General features: G+C 51.9%; 1 protein-coding gene across 2 annotated transcripts in view; it reads left to right on the forward strand.

Moving 5' to 3' along the window:
- CDKL1 (cyclin dependent kinase like 1) overlaps positions 1-14,026 on the forward strand; it is a 36,581-nt gene extending 22,555 nt beyond the window's left edge. Inside the window, exons 4-9 of one of the 2 annotated variants that reach the window (XM_015425615.1) lie at positions 2,781-2,871; positions 4,694-4,894; positions 6,533-6,615; positions 7,500-7,556; positions 9,594-9,749; positions 13,919-14,026. In XM_015425615.1, the coding sequence (XP_015281101.1) occupies positions 2,781-2,871; positions 4,694-4,894; positions 6,533-6,615; positions 7,500-7,556; positions 9,594-9,749; positions 13,919-14,026 (696 nt within the window). Of the gene's footprint in view, positions 1-2,780; positions 2,872-4,693; positions 4,895-6,532; positions 6,616-7,499; positions 7,557-9,593; positions 9,750-13,894 lie in introns of both variants that reach the window. The other variant, XM_015425614.1, reaches the window with a different exon arrangement.
- Positions 14,027-14,399: the final 373 nt, after the last annotated feature.

A 14,399-nucleotide genomic window follows, 5' to 3' on the forward strand; every position in this document is an offset into this window, starting at 1 on the left:
CTCCGTTCGCCGGCCTGGAGTGGGTTGTTTTTTTTGGGGGGGAAGTGATGGTTACAGCAGGGCTCCTCCTATGTTCTTATGAAGACCTTGGCCTCTAGGCTCTGTTGTTGGCCCCCACCGGCCGGCTGTCTGGGGGTGTGGGGGGGGTGGGGGGGGGGGGGGGAAACCCGGCAGACAGAGCCTACCGGCTCCGTTCGCCGGCCTGGAGTGGGTGGTTGGGGGTGGGGGAAGCCAGCGGACGGAGCCTACCGGCTCCGTTCGCCGGCCTGGAGTGGGTTGTTTTTTTTGGGGGGGAAGTGATGGTTACAGCAGGGCTCCTCCTATGTTCTTATGAAGACCTTGGCCTCTAGGCTCTGTTGTTGGCCCCCTAGAGGAACTGGCTGGCCACTGTGTGAGATGGGAGGCTGGACTGGATGGACCCTCCCTGGTCTGGCCCAGCAGGGCTCTTCTGACGTTCTTCTCAGGGGAAGGCCTCAGCCTCTCTGCCCTGTTGTTGGCCCTCCAGAGGAAGTGGTCATAGAGGCCAAGGCCTTCCCCTGATGTTGCTTCCTAGCTCTGAATGTGCGTCCTAGTGGCTCTGAATGTGGAGGGGTTTCTTACAGTGTGATTTTATTATGCATGTTTTAATTTGTCAGCTCCTTTGGTGGCTCTTATGAGGGCAGAAAGGCCGGGTATGAATCTTGTAAAGTAAATTTTAAAAAATAGATACGGAGGCTGTAAGATTCGTTTTCAAGGACTCTGCATCAGAAAGCAAACTCCAAACGCCTTCTGAGCCAGAACACCGTCTTCTCCTCCCAGCGAGTAGCACCTGACATCTTTGGTTACAGGCAGGGGTCTTGTTGTAGAAAAAGAGCTGCCGGAGCTCATTAGCATAACTCATTAGCATAACTTATTTGCATATGCCACGCCCCCTGACATCACCGGAAGTGACAGAAGGCCACACCCCCTGACATCACCGGAAGTGTGTCAGAAGGCCTGGCTACTTACCCTCCTGCTTCATCCTCATTCCCAAACGGAATGAGGATCGAAGCAGAGGGCGGGGTAAAGAAGGGGGCGGGGCTTCACCACGTGACCGCCCCGCCCCCTAGAGGTTCTCTTCCGGAGCTCCGTACCTGAGAGCTCCCCCCCGACTAGAGCCCTGGCTACAGGAAAGATAAGTTTGAAGCCAAAAGCGAAACAATATGGGAATTCAAGCTCACCCATCGTGAGGGAAGAAGTTCTCTGAAGGGAGTTGGTAAGGAGCCTGCGCAAGTGGAAGGAGTTATTGTGATTGCCTGCCAGACTCCCATCGCATCAACGAAGTACACACTTGTAGAAAAGGTTTTACTTTATTTGAAGCGATAGGTGCATAACAGGATCACTGTTCAGAATGAGGCAAAAGCATGTATCCCAAAAGATTATAGTACATTCAAAAAGCTGAGGCCCAATTGCGGGACTTCCCGCACGCGCCATTGAGCCCGGGAAGCAGCGCTTCTAGATAATCATAACACATTTGCTTCTCATGGATAGTACCATGAGATCACCGAAGCTACTACCCGCCAGCAACCACCTGTGGCCTTGAAAGATACGGACGTTCCTGCAACTAGGCAATTAAGCGCATAAACAGGCATACATGGGAAAGTGAAAGCAGACAAACGCATACATAGAGAATAGGAAAACACATTGGCAGCTTGCTGACATTGCCTTGTTCAGAGTTCAATGTTTAGCCGTTAATTGGACCGGATCGAAGGTCCGTGAAGTCCGGTATCCAGTTTCACACGGTGGCCAAAGAGATGTCTGCAGAAGAAACAGGGAGCAGAGGCTAAAACCGCTCCATGTTGTTTGCCCCCGCCCCAGCAACTGGCATTGAGAGATATGCTCCATTTGGCCTTCATGGTAAATAGCCTTTGATCTCATTTTGAAAGCTGTGGGTCGTGATGATAACGGCAAAATCTCCATGCTGAAGCCAGTTCCTCCATGTCCAAAGGCAGTCAACCTCTGAATCTCAGTGCCAGGAGGCAACGTCAGTGGAAGGCCTTGGCCTCTGTGCCCTGTTGACCTTGGGTCAGTCATAAGTTCTTTCAGAGCTGTTCTCTCAAGGGCAGTCCTCGAGAGAGCCCCACCTCCCTCACAGGGTGTCTGCTGTGGGGAGGGGAAGGAAAAGGAGATTGTAAGCCGCTCTGAGACTCCTTCAGGTAGTGAAGGGCGGGGTAGAAATCCAATCTCCTCCTCCTCTTCCTGTTGTTGGCCCTCCAGAGGAACTGGTTGGCCACTCTTGTGTGAGACAGGATGCTGGACTAGATGGACCTTTGGTCTGACCCAGCAGGGCTCTTCTGATGTTCTAACGAAGCCCTCGGCCCCCATACCCTGTTATCGGCCCTCCAGAGGAACTGGTTGGCCACTGTGTGGGACTGAATGCTGGACTAGATGGAGTATTGGTCTGATCCAGCAGGGCTCTTCTGATGTTGACATCCATCTTAAAAATCACAAATACAGCACATTTTTGTACACTGTTGGCTGCCCTTTGACGTATTCTGGATTTCCTGCAGGAATTGCTTTAAAAAATGGTAATATTGGACTGGATTTGAGAAATGCATATGGCTCTACTTAGATAAATTACTGTATATATATAGAGAGAGGAAATTCACAGGTTTAGATATGTCTTTTCTACTTTTCTAATGGAATAGCAATTGCCCTAAGTCCCAGATCCAGCGTCTAGGCTGCACTGCCGGCTCTCCCTGACAGAAATAAAATTAGTTCTGTTCGCTCATCCCACTGATGCCTCTTTTCTTTGTGTCTAGTGCATACACAGAGATGTGAAGCCGGAGAACATCCTGATAACCAAGTACTTTGTCATTAAACTCTGTGATTTCGGATTTGCCCGGATCTTGAGTAAGTACCGGGAGTGTCCGTGGTGTGTAGGCTAGACGTTATCTGGTGGTTGTGTCCAGGGCTTTTTTTGTAGAAAAAGGCCAGCAGGAACTCATTAGCATAACAGGCCACACCCAACAGCAGGAACCCATTAGCATAGTAGGCCACACCCCTGATAGCACAGCTTATTGGCATATTAGGCCACACACCCCCATGTTACCAGAAGTGTGCTCATCCAGCCACACCCACCTTTTGCTTCTTATTCTGTTTGTGGTCCAAACCCTGGGCTTTTTTTGGAACAGGAACTCCTTTGCATGTTAGGCCACACCCCCTAATGTAGCCAATCCTAACGAGTTTCTGCTGTCGGGTGTGGCCTATTATGCTAATGAGTTCCTGCTGGGCGTGGCCAACTCGGGAGGCAGCCGGAACTCCGTTCCTGTGCATTCCAGCCCCAAAATAGCCCTGGTTGTGTCCTCCTGAATATTGTGGCCTCCAGAGTAATTGCATTGGACAGTTTTGGGGCCTGCCTAGCTTGTGTTGTATGGTTTCTGTGGATGTCTGTGCTTCATGCTCAGTGTGAAGGTTTTCAGCTCTGGGTTGGGAAATACCTGGAGATTTTAGGGGCGGGGCCTGGGAGGGGAGGGGTTTGGGGGAGGGGAGGGGCCTCAGAGCTCACCCTCCGACGCAGCCGTATTCCCAAAGAAATGGTGATCATATAAACTAAGCTTGTTATTCCAGTCTGGTCCTTGCATCTGTCAAACAACTTTAATATGCTGTGTGCTGATTTGCTGCTCACTATCTGACCTATATGTATGGACCAGTAGCTTCCACTTCAGTGTATCTGAGGAAGTGTGCACGCACACGAACGTTTATACCTTGAATGAAACTTTGTTGGTCTTTTAGGTGCCAGTAGACTCAGACTTTGCTCTTCAACTCCCCCCCCCCCCCCCTCTTTGGAAGCACAAACCTATTCCTAGATGGGAGCGGGTTTGTTTTTTGTTGCCCAGTTGGGTTGAAATACAGCCTCTGCCTTTTGCTTTCTTACTCTGTCAGCAAAAAGGCTGGAGATTGTTGGGTTTTAATGGAAGCTGAAAACTCAGGGTGCTGGCCTTGACTATTCCTGGCATTTATTTATTTCAGACTTTTGTAGGCTGCCTTTCTGCCAGGTTTGGGCCCTCAAGGCGTTGCACAATGAAAAACCAGCTTTTAAAAATAGTAGATATAAATAAAGCCAGTAATTAAAAACAAACAAGGAGGGTCAGTAAGGGTACAGCAGCTGAAAGAGAAAAGTCTTCACCCGCTGGCAGAAGACAATGATTGAGAAGCGTATGAATCGCCACAGGGAAGGAATTCCATAATTGGGTGCCAACACCAAGAAGGCCCTTTCCAAGTTTGCCACCCATCTAGCCTTAGAAGCCAGGGACACCCAAACGTGGGCCTCCAAAGATGGCTGGAGTAGATGGCATGTTCATATGGGAGGAGGGGGCCCTTAAGGTATGTTGACCCCAAGTATGGGGCTTTAAAGGCCAATACCAGCAACTTGAATTGGGCCTGGATGCAAATAGGGAGCCATTCAAGATGGAAGAAGACTGGAGGAATACGGCCCCTGTGACCCAGTCCAGTCAACGCCCAGGCCACAGCGTTCTGTACCAACTGCCGCTTCCAGACAGTCTTCAAGGGAATCCCCATGTGGAGCACATTGCAGTAGTCTAGATGTTACCAGGACATGCCCTAAAGTGGCAAGTACTGCCTGTCGCTGCTGAGGATGGGTTGATGAGGTGATTCAGTTCGCATTCCTAATTTCCCCTTCTCTTTCTGCATTCCCTTCCTCACCTATACCCAGCCGGGCCCAGTGACTATTACACGGACTACGTGGCTACCAGATGGTACCGTTCTCCAGAGCTCCTCGTGGGCGACACCCAGTATGGCCCACCCGTGGACGTCTGGGCCATTGGTTGCGTCTTTGCCGAGTTGCTGTCAGGCATCCCGCTGTGGCCGGGGAAGTCCGACGTGGACCAGCTTTACCTGATCAGAAGGACTTTGGGTAAGTTTGCCTGTCCATAGGGCAGCTCGGAAACACTGGGGGAAAGGGTTGGGTTGCCATCTTTGGGTTGGGAAATTCCTGGAGGTTTGGAGGTGGAGCCTTAGCGAGGGTGGGGTTTAGGGAAGGAAGGGGCTCAGCAGGGTACAGTGCCAGAGAGTCCACACTCCAAAGCAGCCATTTTCTCCAGAGGGCTGCTATAGGAAGAAGAAGAGATTGGATTTATATATTTCACTTGGAGTCTCAGAGGGGCTTACAATCTCCTTTCCCTTCCCCTCCCCACAACAGACACCCCTGTGAGGTAGGTAGGGCCGAGAGAGCTCTGAGAGCACTGCTCCTGAAAGAACAGCTCAGAGAGAACTTGTGACTGGCCCAAGGTCACCCAGCAGGCTGCACGTGGAAGAGTGGGGAATCAAACTCGGTTCTCCCAGATTAGAATCCGCGCTTCTAACCACTACGCCAAACTGGCTTCCACTGGCGACTGGGCCTCGGGTTTTGCCCCCAGTGTAGGCCAGTGGGCCACGTGTGCATTGGTGGGTCACAGATGCCACCGTCGAGCCGAAGGTGGGCATCTGGTAAGATAGCCCAAACCGGCTTTTGTGTCACATAGAAGAACCAGCGGGCAGCGTTTTGTGGCAAAACTAAAATGGCCACCATTAGGAAATGTATATTGCTAGGCAAAATAATTATTGAAATTATTATTTGAAATCTTGAGAAACAAATTGGTTGTTGGGATGAGGGCCTGCCATCCCTCCACCCAGCTCCTGTTTGTCTAGGTACCCCACACACACACACTTCTGTGCAGACACGCTGCTCATCCCCCTCCAAAATCCCCCATGGGAGGAAGGAGAAGAGGAGAGATTGGATTTATACCCCATGGCCCTTCACTACCCAGAGGTGTCTCAGAGCGGCTTACAATCTCCTTCCCCTCCCCACAACAGACACCCTGTCAGGTAAAAGAAGAAGAAGAGATTGGATTTGTATCCCGCCCTTCACTACCTAAGGGAGTCTCAGAGCGGCTCACAAACTCCTTTCCCTTCCCCTCCCCACAACAGACACCCTGTGAGGTAAAAGAAGAAGAGATTGGATTTATACCCCGCCCTTCACTACCCAAAGGAGTCTCAGAGCGCCTTACAAACTCCTTTCCCTTCCCCTCCCCACAATAAACACCCTGTGAGGTAAAAGAAGAAGAGATTGGATTTATACCCCGCCCTTCACTACCCAAAGGAGTCTCAGAGCAGCTCACAAACTCCTTTCCCTTCCCCTCCCTACGACAGACACCCTGTGAGGTAAAAGAAGAAGAAGAGATTGGATCTATACCCTGTCCTTCACTCGGTGTCTCAGAGCGGCTTACAAACTCCTTCCCCTTCCCCTCCCCACAATAGACACCCTGTGTGAGGGAGGTGGGGCCGAGAGAGCTCTTTCGAGTGCTGCTCCTGAGAGAACAGCTCTGAGAGAACTTGTGACTGACCCAAGGTCACACCAGCCGCTGCACATGGAGGCGAGGGGAAACAAACCCGGTTCTCCCAGATTAGAGTCTGTGCTTCTAACCTCTACACCAAACTAGCTCTCTCCGCTGCTCCCGTCGGCAGTGGCCATGATGAACTCTGACAGAGCCTCTCCTTTCCTTCCTGTTCAAAGGGGATCTCATTCCAAGGCACCAGCAAGTCTTCAGCACGAACCAGTTCTTCAGCGGGGTGAGGATCCCAGACCCAGAAAGCATGGTGAGCCCCCCCCCCCCGCCAAGCCTAGCCTCGCCTAGACTGCCCCATCTTGTAAACCAGGGCCCCCCAATACGGTGCCCATGGGAACCACGGCACCAGCTGGCACCATTCCTGGGGCCTGCCTACTGTTTTAGAAAGTGGGCGGGGCCAGGTAAGGCTTTTGCCCAGCAAGCCTTCTGATTGGCCATTGGAGGTTTGATTGGCTGTGCAGATTTTTAAAGACATTGTGTTGGCTGCAGCTGCCGCTCCAGCACAAGCAGGGCTTTCTTGGGGGGAAAGAGGTGCCAGAACTCTCAAGAGGGAAGTGGCATTTTCAATCTGTATACTGAAAACGCATGAATTTTTAAACGTTTTTAAACGAATTTTGTCAAAGAGGTTCCAGAACTCTGTTCCGGCACGTTCCCCCGGGAAAAAGAGCCCCGAGCACAGGGATCTTTACTGTCTGCCTGAAGGGAAGCAGCGGTGGCCATTTTCTGGCTGCCTCTGCCTCCTCAGCAGCCATTTTGTGGCAGCCATTTTCTGGCTGCGCCCACCACGCTGTGTCGGAATTCGCACGGTGCCTGCGGTTTGTTGTAAACACCGACCACGGGCTCTCTGTCCGGAGATATGAAGTCGTGGGTAGTTGGGAGAGCTGGGACCCCAAAGGGATATTTGGGTTGTGGGGGGAGTAGTGTTACCGGAAACCAGACGGAAAGCTGCAGGCCACCAGACTCAGGATCCAAACCGAGGAAAACCGCAACACTGGAAGGTCCAGATCGGCCCTTTCGCTCTCTGGTTCCGTGCTGGGTAGCTCTGCTTCTAGAAACACGTCTTAATTCCATTATCGCCCTGTGTTTGGGTTGCCCTAAAATGAACTAAACTACGCCAATGTTTTCATTCCTCAGGAGCCTCTAGAAATGAAGTTCCCAACCATTTCCTACTCTGCCCTGGGACTCATGAAGGTGAGCAAAGCCGCCCTTAGAGTGTGATTCTCATATTTGTGTTGAAATTGAATACATGGACATACGGAGGTGCCTTATACGGAATGAGGCTGTCAGTCCAGCGGGGTCAGTATTGTCTGCCCACACTGGCAGCCGTTCCGCATGCCGAGCAGATGTTCCACCGCTGGATCCTGATCTCTCCCCTAAATTATTCTGGTTCATCAAATCAGCCCAAGAACCAGTATCGCCGTGGGCATTAAAACAAGAAGGCTTCAGACATTTAATGTATCATTTCTGTTTAGGAATTTAATAACAATACAAGGTAAGTACAATAGATGTCTGCAGACGAAGTACAAAAATAGGTTAGGAAAGACATTAATGCTTAACTGTATCCAGACTGAAGATGCCAAAGAACTGTATTACATACTACAAAACGTCTCTTAAGGCGCAACAATCGTATAATAAATACATATCTTTACAGGCAGATTTTAAATCAGTGTTCTGAAAGTAACTTCAGATATTATCTTAGATCTAAGCCAAACAGTGTTTCAGGTTAGACAGAAAGCTGGCTTTTTCCATTGCTGGCGGAAGTGCCAACACATACAGTCATTATGGTCTCACATATCGCATCATATCTCCTTGATTACAAATATACATTTGCTTCAGACGTTTTGATTAAAAAACACATTCCAAAATACTAGTCGAAAAAGTTTTAGATCTCTCTCTTTACTGTATTCCTGTTCTGCTTTTCCTCCAGAGTCCTGCTTCAGTCTGTAAAGGTTAACCATGTTAAACCTTATTCCAAATTCTTTCAATCTAGTGCTCCATTAAAGGGCCACTGAGGGCTCTGCTGTTTCGTGCCAAATTCGATTCCGGTTGTTCCCGCTAAGTTAACCATTTGCCAACTCCCGATGATCTGGTTCCACCGCCTTAATAAGAAACGGGGGTGAATTGTGTATGGAGAGAACTCAAATGACTCCTGCTGCTTTTGAGTTTTCTGTGTCTGTTATGGTTAGAGGTGTTTAATCACGGGCTGCGGTGTCAGAATGCAGCCAGTTGTCCCTCACCACCCTCCTTGGACAGAGGTCTTTCCCATCACCTGCTACCTGGTCCTTTTAGCTGGAGATGCCGGGGATTGAACCTGGGACCTTCTGCATGCTGATCAAATGCTCTGCCACTGAGCCACAGCCCCTCTTTACAGCTCTCCAGGGTCTCAGGCTGAGGTCTTTCCCATCACCTGCTACCTGGTGCTTTAACCGGAGATGCCGGGGCTTGAACCTGGGACCTTCTGCATGCCAAGCAGAGGCTCTGCCACTGAGCCACAGCCCCTCTTTACAGCTCTCCAGGGTCTCAGGTGGAGGTCTTTCCCATCACCTACTACCTGGTGCTTTAACTGGAGATGCCGGGGATTGAACCTGGGACCTCCTGCATGCCAAGCAGAGACTCCTCCACTGAGCCACAGCCCCTCTTTACAGCTCTCCAGAGTCTCAGGCAGAGGTCCTTCCCCTCACCTCCTGCCTGGTCCTTTCAACTGGAGATGCCAGGGATTGAACCTGGGACCTTCTGCATGCCAAGCAGAGGCTCTTCCACTGAGCCACAGCCCCTCTTTACACCTCTCCAGGGTCTCCGGCAGAGATCTTTCACGTCACCTCCTGCCTGGTCCTTTTAACTGGAGATGCCGGGGATTGAACCTGGGACCTTCTGCACACCAAACAGAGGCTCTGCCCCTGAGCCACAGCCCCTCTTTACAGCTCTCCAGGGTCTCAGGGGGAGGTCTTTCACATCACCTGCTACCTGGTGCTTTTAACTGAAGATGCCGGGGATTGAACCGGGGACCTTCTGCATGCAAAGCAGAGGTTCTGCCACTGAGCCACAGCCCCTTCCCCACCGTGGGTCTCAGTGAGAAAGGACAATTTGCAAGTGAGGCCAATGCACAGGACAGTTCTTATCGTCCAGCCTGCTGGCAGCAACTAGGAAGCCCCTCCGCCTGGCCGGAATCCGCACATAGGACGTGGCGTACCTGTGCCTGCCCTGATCTCTCTCCCCGCCTCCCCTCAGGGCTGCCTCCACATGGACCCCGCCGAGCGCCTGACCTGCGAGCAGCTGCTGCAGCACTCTTACTTCGACAGCATCCGAGACGTAGAACCCGGGAGGGAGCGTGAGAAATCCATGACCCGGAAGCCAGGCCGCCCGACTCGGAAGCACGTTCCCGGGGTAAGGAAGATGTCCCGAAGTTTCACACCCTGGTGTGGACTTGGCTGCTGCACGCACCTCACAGAGCTCGGCTCAGACTTCAGGGCCTGCTCGGCTGAGCGTAGAATTGGAGATCCCAGGCTTCCCGCAGAGACAGGCTGGCCATGGGATTTGCAGGGGAATTTCCCGGTGGGCCACTGCCTTTGAGGGCTGCCGGGGGTCAGGAGCTAGCAGTGTCCAGCCTCTGGGAGCGTTCGGCTTGGACCACCTCATCGCATTGGGATAAAAATCCCAACTTCAAGTCTAGGCGAATGGGGTCTGAACTTCCTGAAATTTGGGGGGGGGGAGTTAATAGAATCATAGAATGGTAGAGTTGGAAGGGACCTTGCAGGTCATCTAGTCCACCCCCCTGCACTCTGCAGGAGCACAGCCGAAAGAGAGCCCTACAACATACCCGAAAGATGGTCGTCCAGCCTCCGCTTGAAAACTTCCAGCGAAGGAGCCTCCACCACCTCCCGAGGCAGACTGTTCCACTGCTCAACCACTCTTACCGTTAGGAAGTTTCTCCTGATATTTAGCCGGTAACGACTCCCTTGTAATTTCCACCCATTAGATCTAGTCTTGCAATCCGGAGCAAGAGAGAATAGATCTGCTCCCTCTTCTACATGACAGCCCTTCAGATACTTGAAGACTGCAATCATGTCCCCTCTAAGCCTTCTCTTTCCCAGGCTAGACAGACCCAACTCTTTCGGCCTTTCCTTGTAAGACTTGGATTCCAACCCTCTCACCATCCTGGTCGCCCTCTTCTGGACACGCTCGAGCTTGTCAACATCCTTCCTAAAATGTGGTGCCCAAAACTGGAAACAGACAATGCTTCTGTTAATGCATCCTAAGATTGCATTCGCTTTCTTCGCAGCCACATCACACTGCAGGCTCATGTTTAGCTTGTGATCTTGGGGTCGTAGTGGGGAGCTCAATGAAATGTCAACCCAAGTGTGGCGCAGTGGGGGAAAAAACAAACTCCATGTTCGGGATTATTAGGAAAGGGATTGAGAATAAAGCAGCTGACATTGTAGGGCCTCCGTATAGATCTGCCAATGTGCTTCCAGTCCAATCGCGCCTTAAAGTCACTGCTCACTTCTTCAGATACTCTGGAACTGTTTTCATGTCCCAGTCCGCTCCTGGTTTCCTGTTTCTTGATGGTGGTTTGTACCCACATGAGGCCGGTAGCGCCTTCTCTGTGGGCCCACCAGACTTTTGATTCTTCCCCCACCCCCCACACTGTTGGCACACCCTGCTTGTGTTGCCTGCAAAGAGGCCCAGAACCAGACGTTTTCTCGCTGATGAGAGCTCAGAGCAACCTGGGGGAAGGACGCAACTGTGAAGAAGCAAGGAATGTCGATACAGGTAGCCTGTATATTGGCTTTGCACACATGGAGCTGCCTTCCATTGGCTACAAAGGCCGGTATTGAGTGGCAGTGGTTTTTCAGGGACTCTGGCAGAGGCATTGCATGTGACCGTATGCTGAATCAGGGCCTTGATCCATCAGGGTCTGTATTGTCTGCTCAGACAGGCAGTGGCTCTCCGGGGTCTCAGGCGGAGGTCTTTCCCATCACCTCCTGCCTGGTCCTTTAACTGGAGATGCCGGGAATTGAACCTGGGATGTTCTGCATGCTAAGCAGAGGCTCTTCCACTGAGCCACAGCCCCTCTTCACAGCTCTCCAGGGTCTCAGGCGGAGGTCTTTCACGTCACCTGCTGTCTAGTCCTTTAACCGGAGATGCCGGGGATTGAACCTGGGATGTTCTGCATGCCAAGCAGAGGCTCTGCCTGTGCCTCTAAGCTACAGGCCCTTCCGAAACATATACGAAGCTGCCTTACACTGAAGAACTTCCTGACAGTTAGAGCCAGGGATCATTTCCTGCAGGAGCGCACAGGAGAGCCCAGGGGGCGGGCACATGCAACAAGCCCCACCCCCTGCTCCCAGCAGCCCTCAGTCAGAGCAAGAAGCAGCCAGGTAAGTTGCAGAGCCCCCCCCCCAGGGGCCCCAGTCCAAAACAGTCCAGTGGCACCTTTAAACCAAGTTGTATTCAGGTACCAGCTCTCCCTCCTCTGCGAGGACAGATCTGCACGTCCCCCCTCCCCCAATAGCTAGCAATCCAGAACAGTCTAGTGGAGCCTGAGTGGTGGGTGTTGCCTTCTGACACACTTCCGGTGATATCAGGGGGTGTGGCATATGCTAATGAGTTATGCTAATGAGCTCCTGCACCTCTTTTTCTACAAAATGACCCCTAGTTAGAGCGGTTCCTCAGTGGAACAGGCTTCCTCGGGAGGTGGTGGGCTCTCCTTTGGAGGTTTCCAAGCAGAGGCTAGACGGCCATCTGACAGCAATGCTGATTCGGTGAGCTTGGGCAGATCAGGAGAGGTAGAGCAGGAAGGGTTGCCTCAGTGCTTAGTTCTCGTGGCCCTTTCTCACACACCCAGGGAAATGCTGATCACCACTTTGGGGTTCAGGAAGCCATTTTTGCTCCAGGCCAGTTTGGCTGGAGATCCTGGAGGGTTTTTGTCATCTTCTGGGCGTGGATCAGCAGTCAGTGGGGGTGGGGATGGGGGAGGTATGTGTGAATTCCCTGCATTGTGCAGGGGGTTGGAGTAGATGACCCTGGAGGTCCCTTCCAGCTTTGTGATTCTGTGATTCTATGAAATCAGACCTTGGGTCCATCAGGGTCAGTATTATCCATTCAGACTGGCAGTGGTTCTCCAGGGTCTCAGGCAGGGGTCTTTCGAATCATCTACTGCCTGGTCCTTTTTAACCGGCGAAGAAGAAGAAGAAGAGGAGGAGGAGGAGGAGGAGGAGATTGGATTTATACCTGCCCTTCACGACCCAAGGGAGTCTCAGAGCGGCTTACAAACTCCTTTCCCTTCCCCTCCCCACAACAGACACCCTGTGAGGTAGGTGGGGCTGAGAGAACTCTTGACAGAAACTGCTCTTTTTCAAGAACAGCTCTGACAGAACTACGGCTTTCCCAAGGTCATCCAGCAGCTGCAAGTGGAGGAGTGGGGAATCAAACCTGGTTCTCCCAGATTAGAGTCCTCGCACTTAACCACGACACCAAACTGCAGGTGCCGGGGAGCGAACCTGGGACCTTCTGCATGGAAAGCCGATGCTCTACCGCTGAGCCATGGCCCCTCACCTACTGCGTGATGGAATAGAGGAGAGTGGTGTAAGGGGAGAAGGGTGGGATATGAGTGTAACTAATAAATTTTAACTGGAGAGGCTGGGGTTCGAACCCGGCACCTCCTGCACACAAAGCAGCGCCGCTGAGTCGCAGCCCTGTCCCGTGAATTAAACGTTAACAGAATGGTTTTTAGAATTACGCAGCACCAGCTTTTGGCACTGGTTAGCTGAAACACTGAAAGCACATGGGTCACAGAGAACTAGTTTATTTTGCTACTTTTAAAAACGATGTCTGTAAAACTGCACCGTTTTCAGGCTGGCCGAGGAACCCGGCAGAATGTGCCTCTCGTGTTTTCCCTTTTCTTTTTCTGAACAAGCAAAAGCCCTACCTGGTCCCCCCCTCTTCCTGAAAACACTTGGTGGGTGCCAGACAAGGTGCTGGCGGGTGCTGAGGGGGCCCCGGGCACCGTGTTGGGGACCCGTGGGTTTAGGGAGAGCAGCGAGTTGGATGACAGCGAAATGATTATCTGCCTCAGCTTAGCTGGTTGGCTGTGGCTGCTGTTGGCACCCGACCCACATGCCGGGTGCTTCTTGCTCTCACGTTGTTCCATACTTGGCACGAAGCCCCCAAAAACTAGACCCAGCCCTGCCTACAGTTTCCTGAATAATTTGGAGGAGGAGGAGGAGGAGGAGATTGAATGTATACCCCGCCCTTCACTCAGAGTCTCAGAGTGGCTTACAAACTCCTTTCCCTCCCCTTCCCCACAACAGACACCTTTTGAGGTAGGTGGGGCTGAGAGAGCTCTGACACAAACTGCTCTTTTTCAAGAACAGCTCTTATCAGAACTAGGGCTTGCCCAAAGTCATCCAGCAGCTGCATGTGGAGGAGTGGGGAATCAAACCCGGTTCTCCCAGATTAGAGTCCGCGCATTTAACCACTACACCAGACTGGCATTATTTGCTAAGACACCGTACGTATTCTACAAACAGATTGTTCTCTCTCGCTCTCTTCAGTTACAGTACCTTCCCCAGCTGACCAGCAGCAACATTTTGCCCACTCTGGATAACAAGAAGTATTATTGCGGCACGAAGAAGCAGAACTACCGGTTCCCTAATATCTAGGATACCCGGCTCTGTTCGCCGCTGAAAGTCTCGGGGTGTCTCCAGCCCTGAAACTGGGACTTGGAAGGAGAGACTGAATCGCGTGTGACCGAATCCTGAGGCCTACCTTGGAAGGAATCGTTGGAAAGCTTCGGACTTCTCCTGGATTTGGGGGGGGATGCATCTGTTTGGGGGAGTTTTTTTTCGTCGCAGACTTGCGGGACTGCATCAGAATCGTCGTTCCGAGACCCAAGGCATCTTGTCCTAAATGGGGCGGGCAGTGTACCCACATCTCTGCTGTGTGTCGCGGCTCTGTAGCTGGAGACTATGCCAAATCAGTTTTGATTCCCAACACCCCCCCCATTGTGTCGCGGGGAAAGAGCCGCTGGGTTTG

The sequence above is a fragment of the Gekko japonicus genome, unplaced genomic scaffold, assembly GCF_001447785.1.
Source record: "Gekko japonicus isolate JY-2015 unplaced genomic scaffold, Gekko_japonicus_V1.1 scaffold961, whole genome shotgun sequence".
In the NCBI taxonomy this organism is placed as follows: Eukaryota; Metazoa; Chordata; class Lepidosauria; order Squamata; family Gekkonidae; genus Gekko; species Gekko japonicus.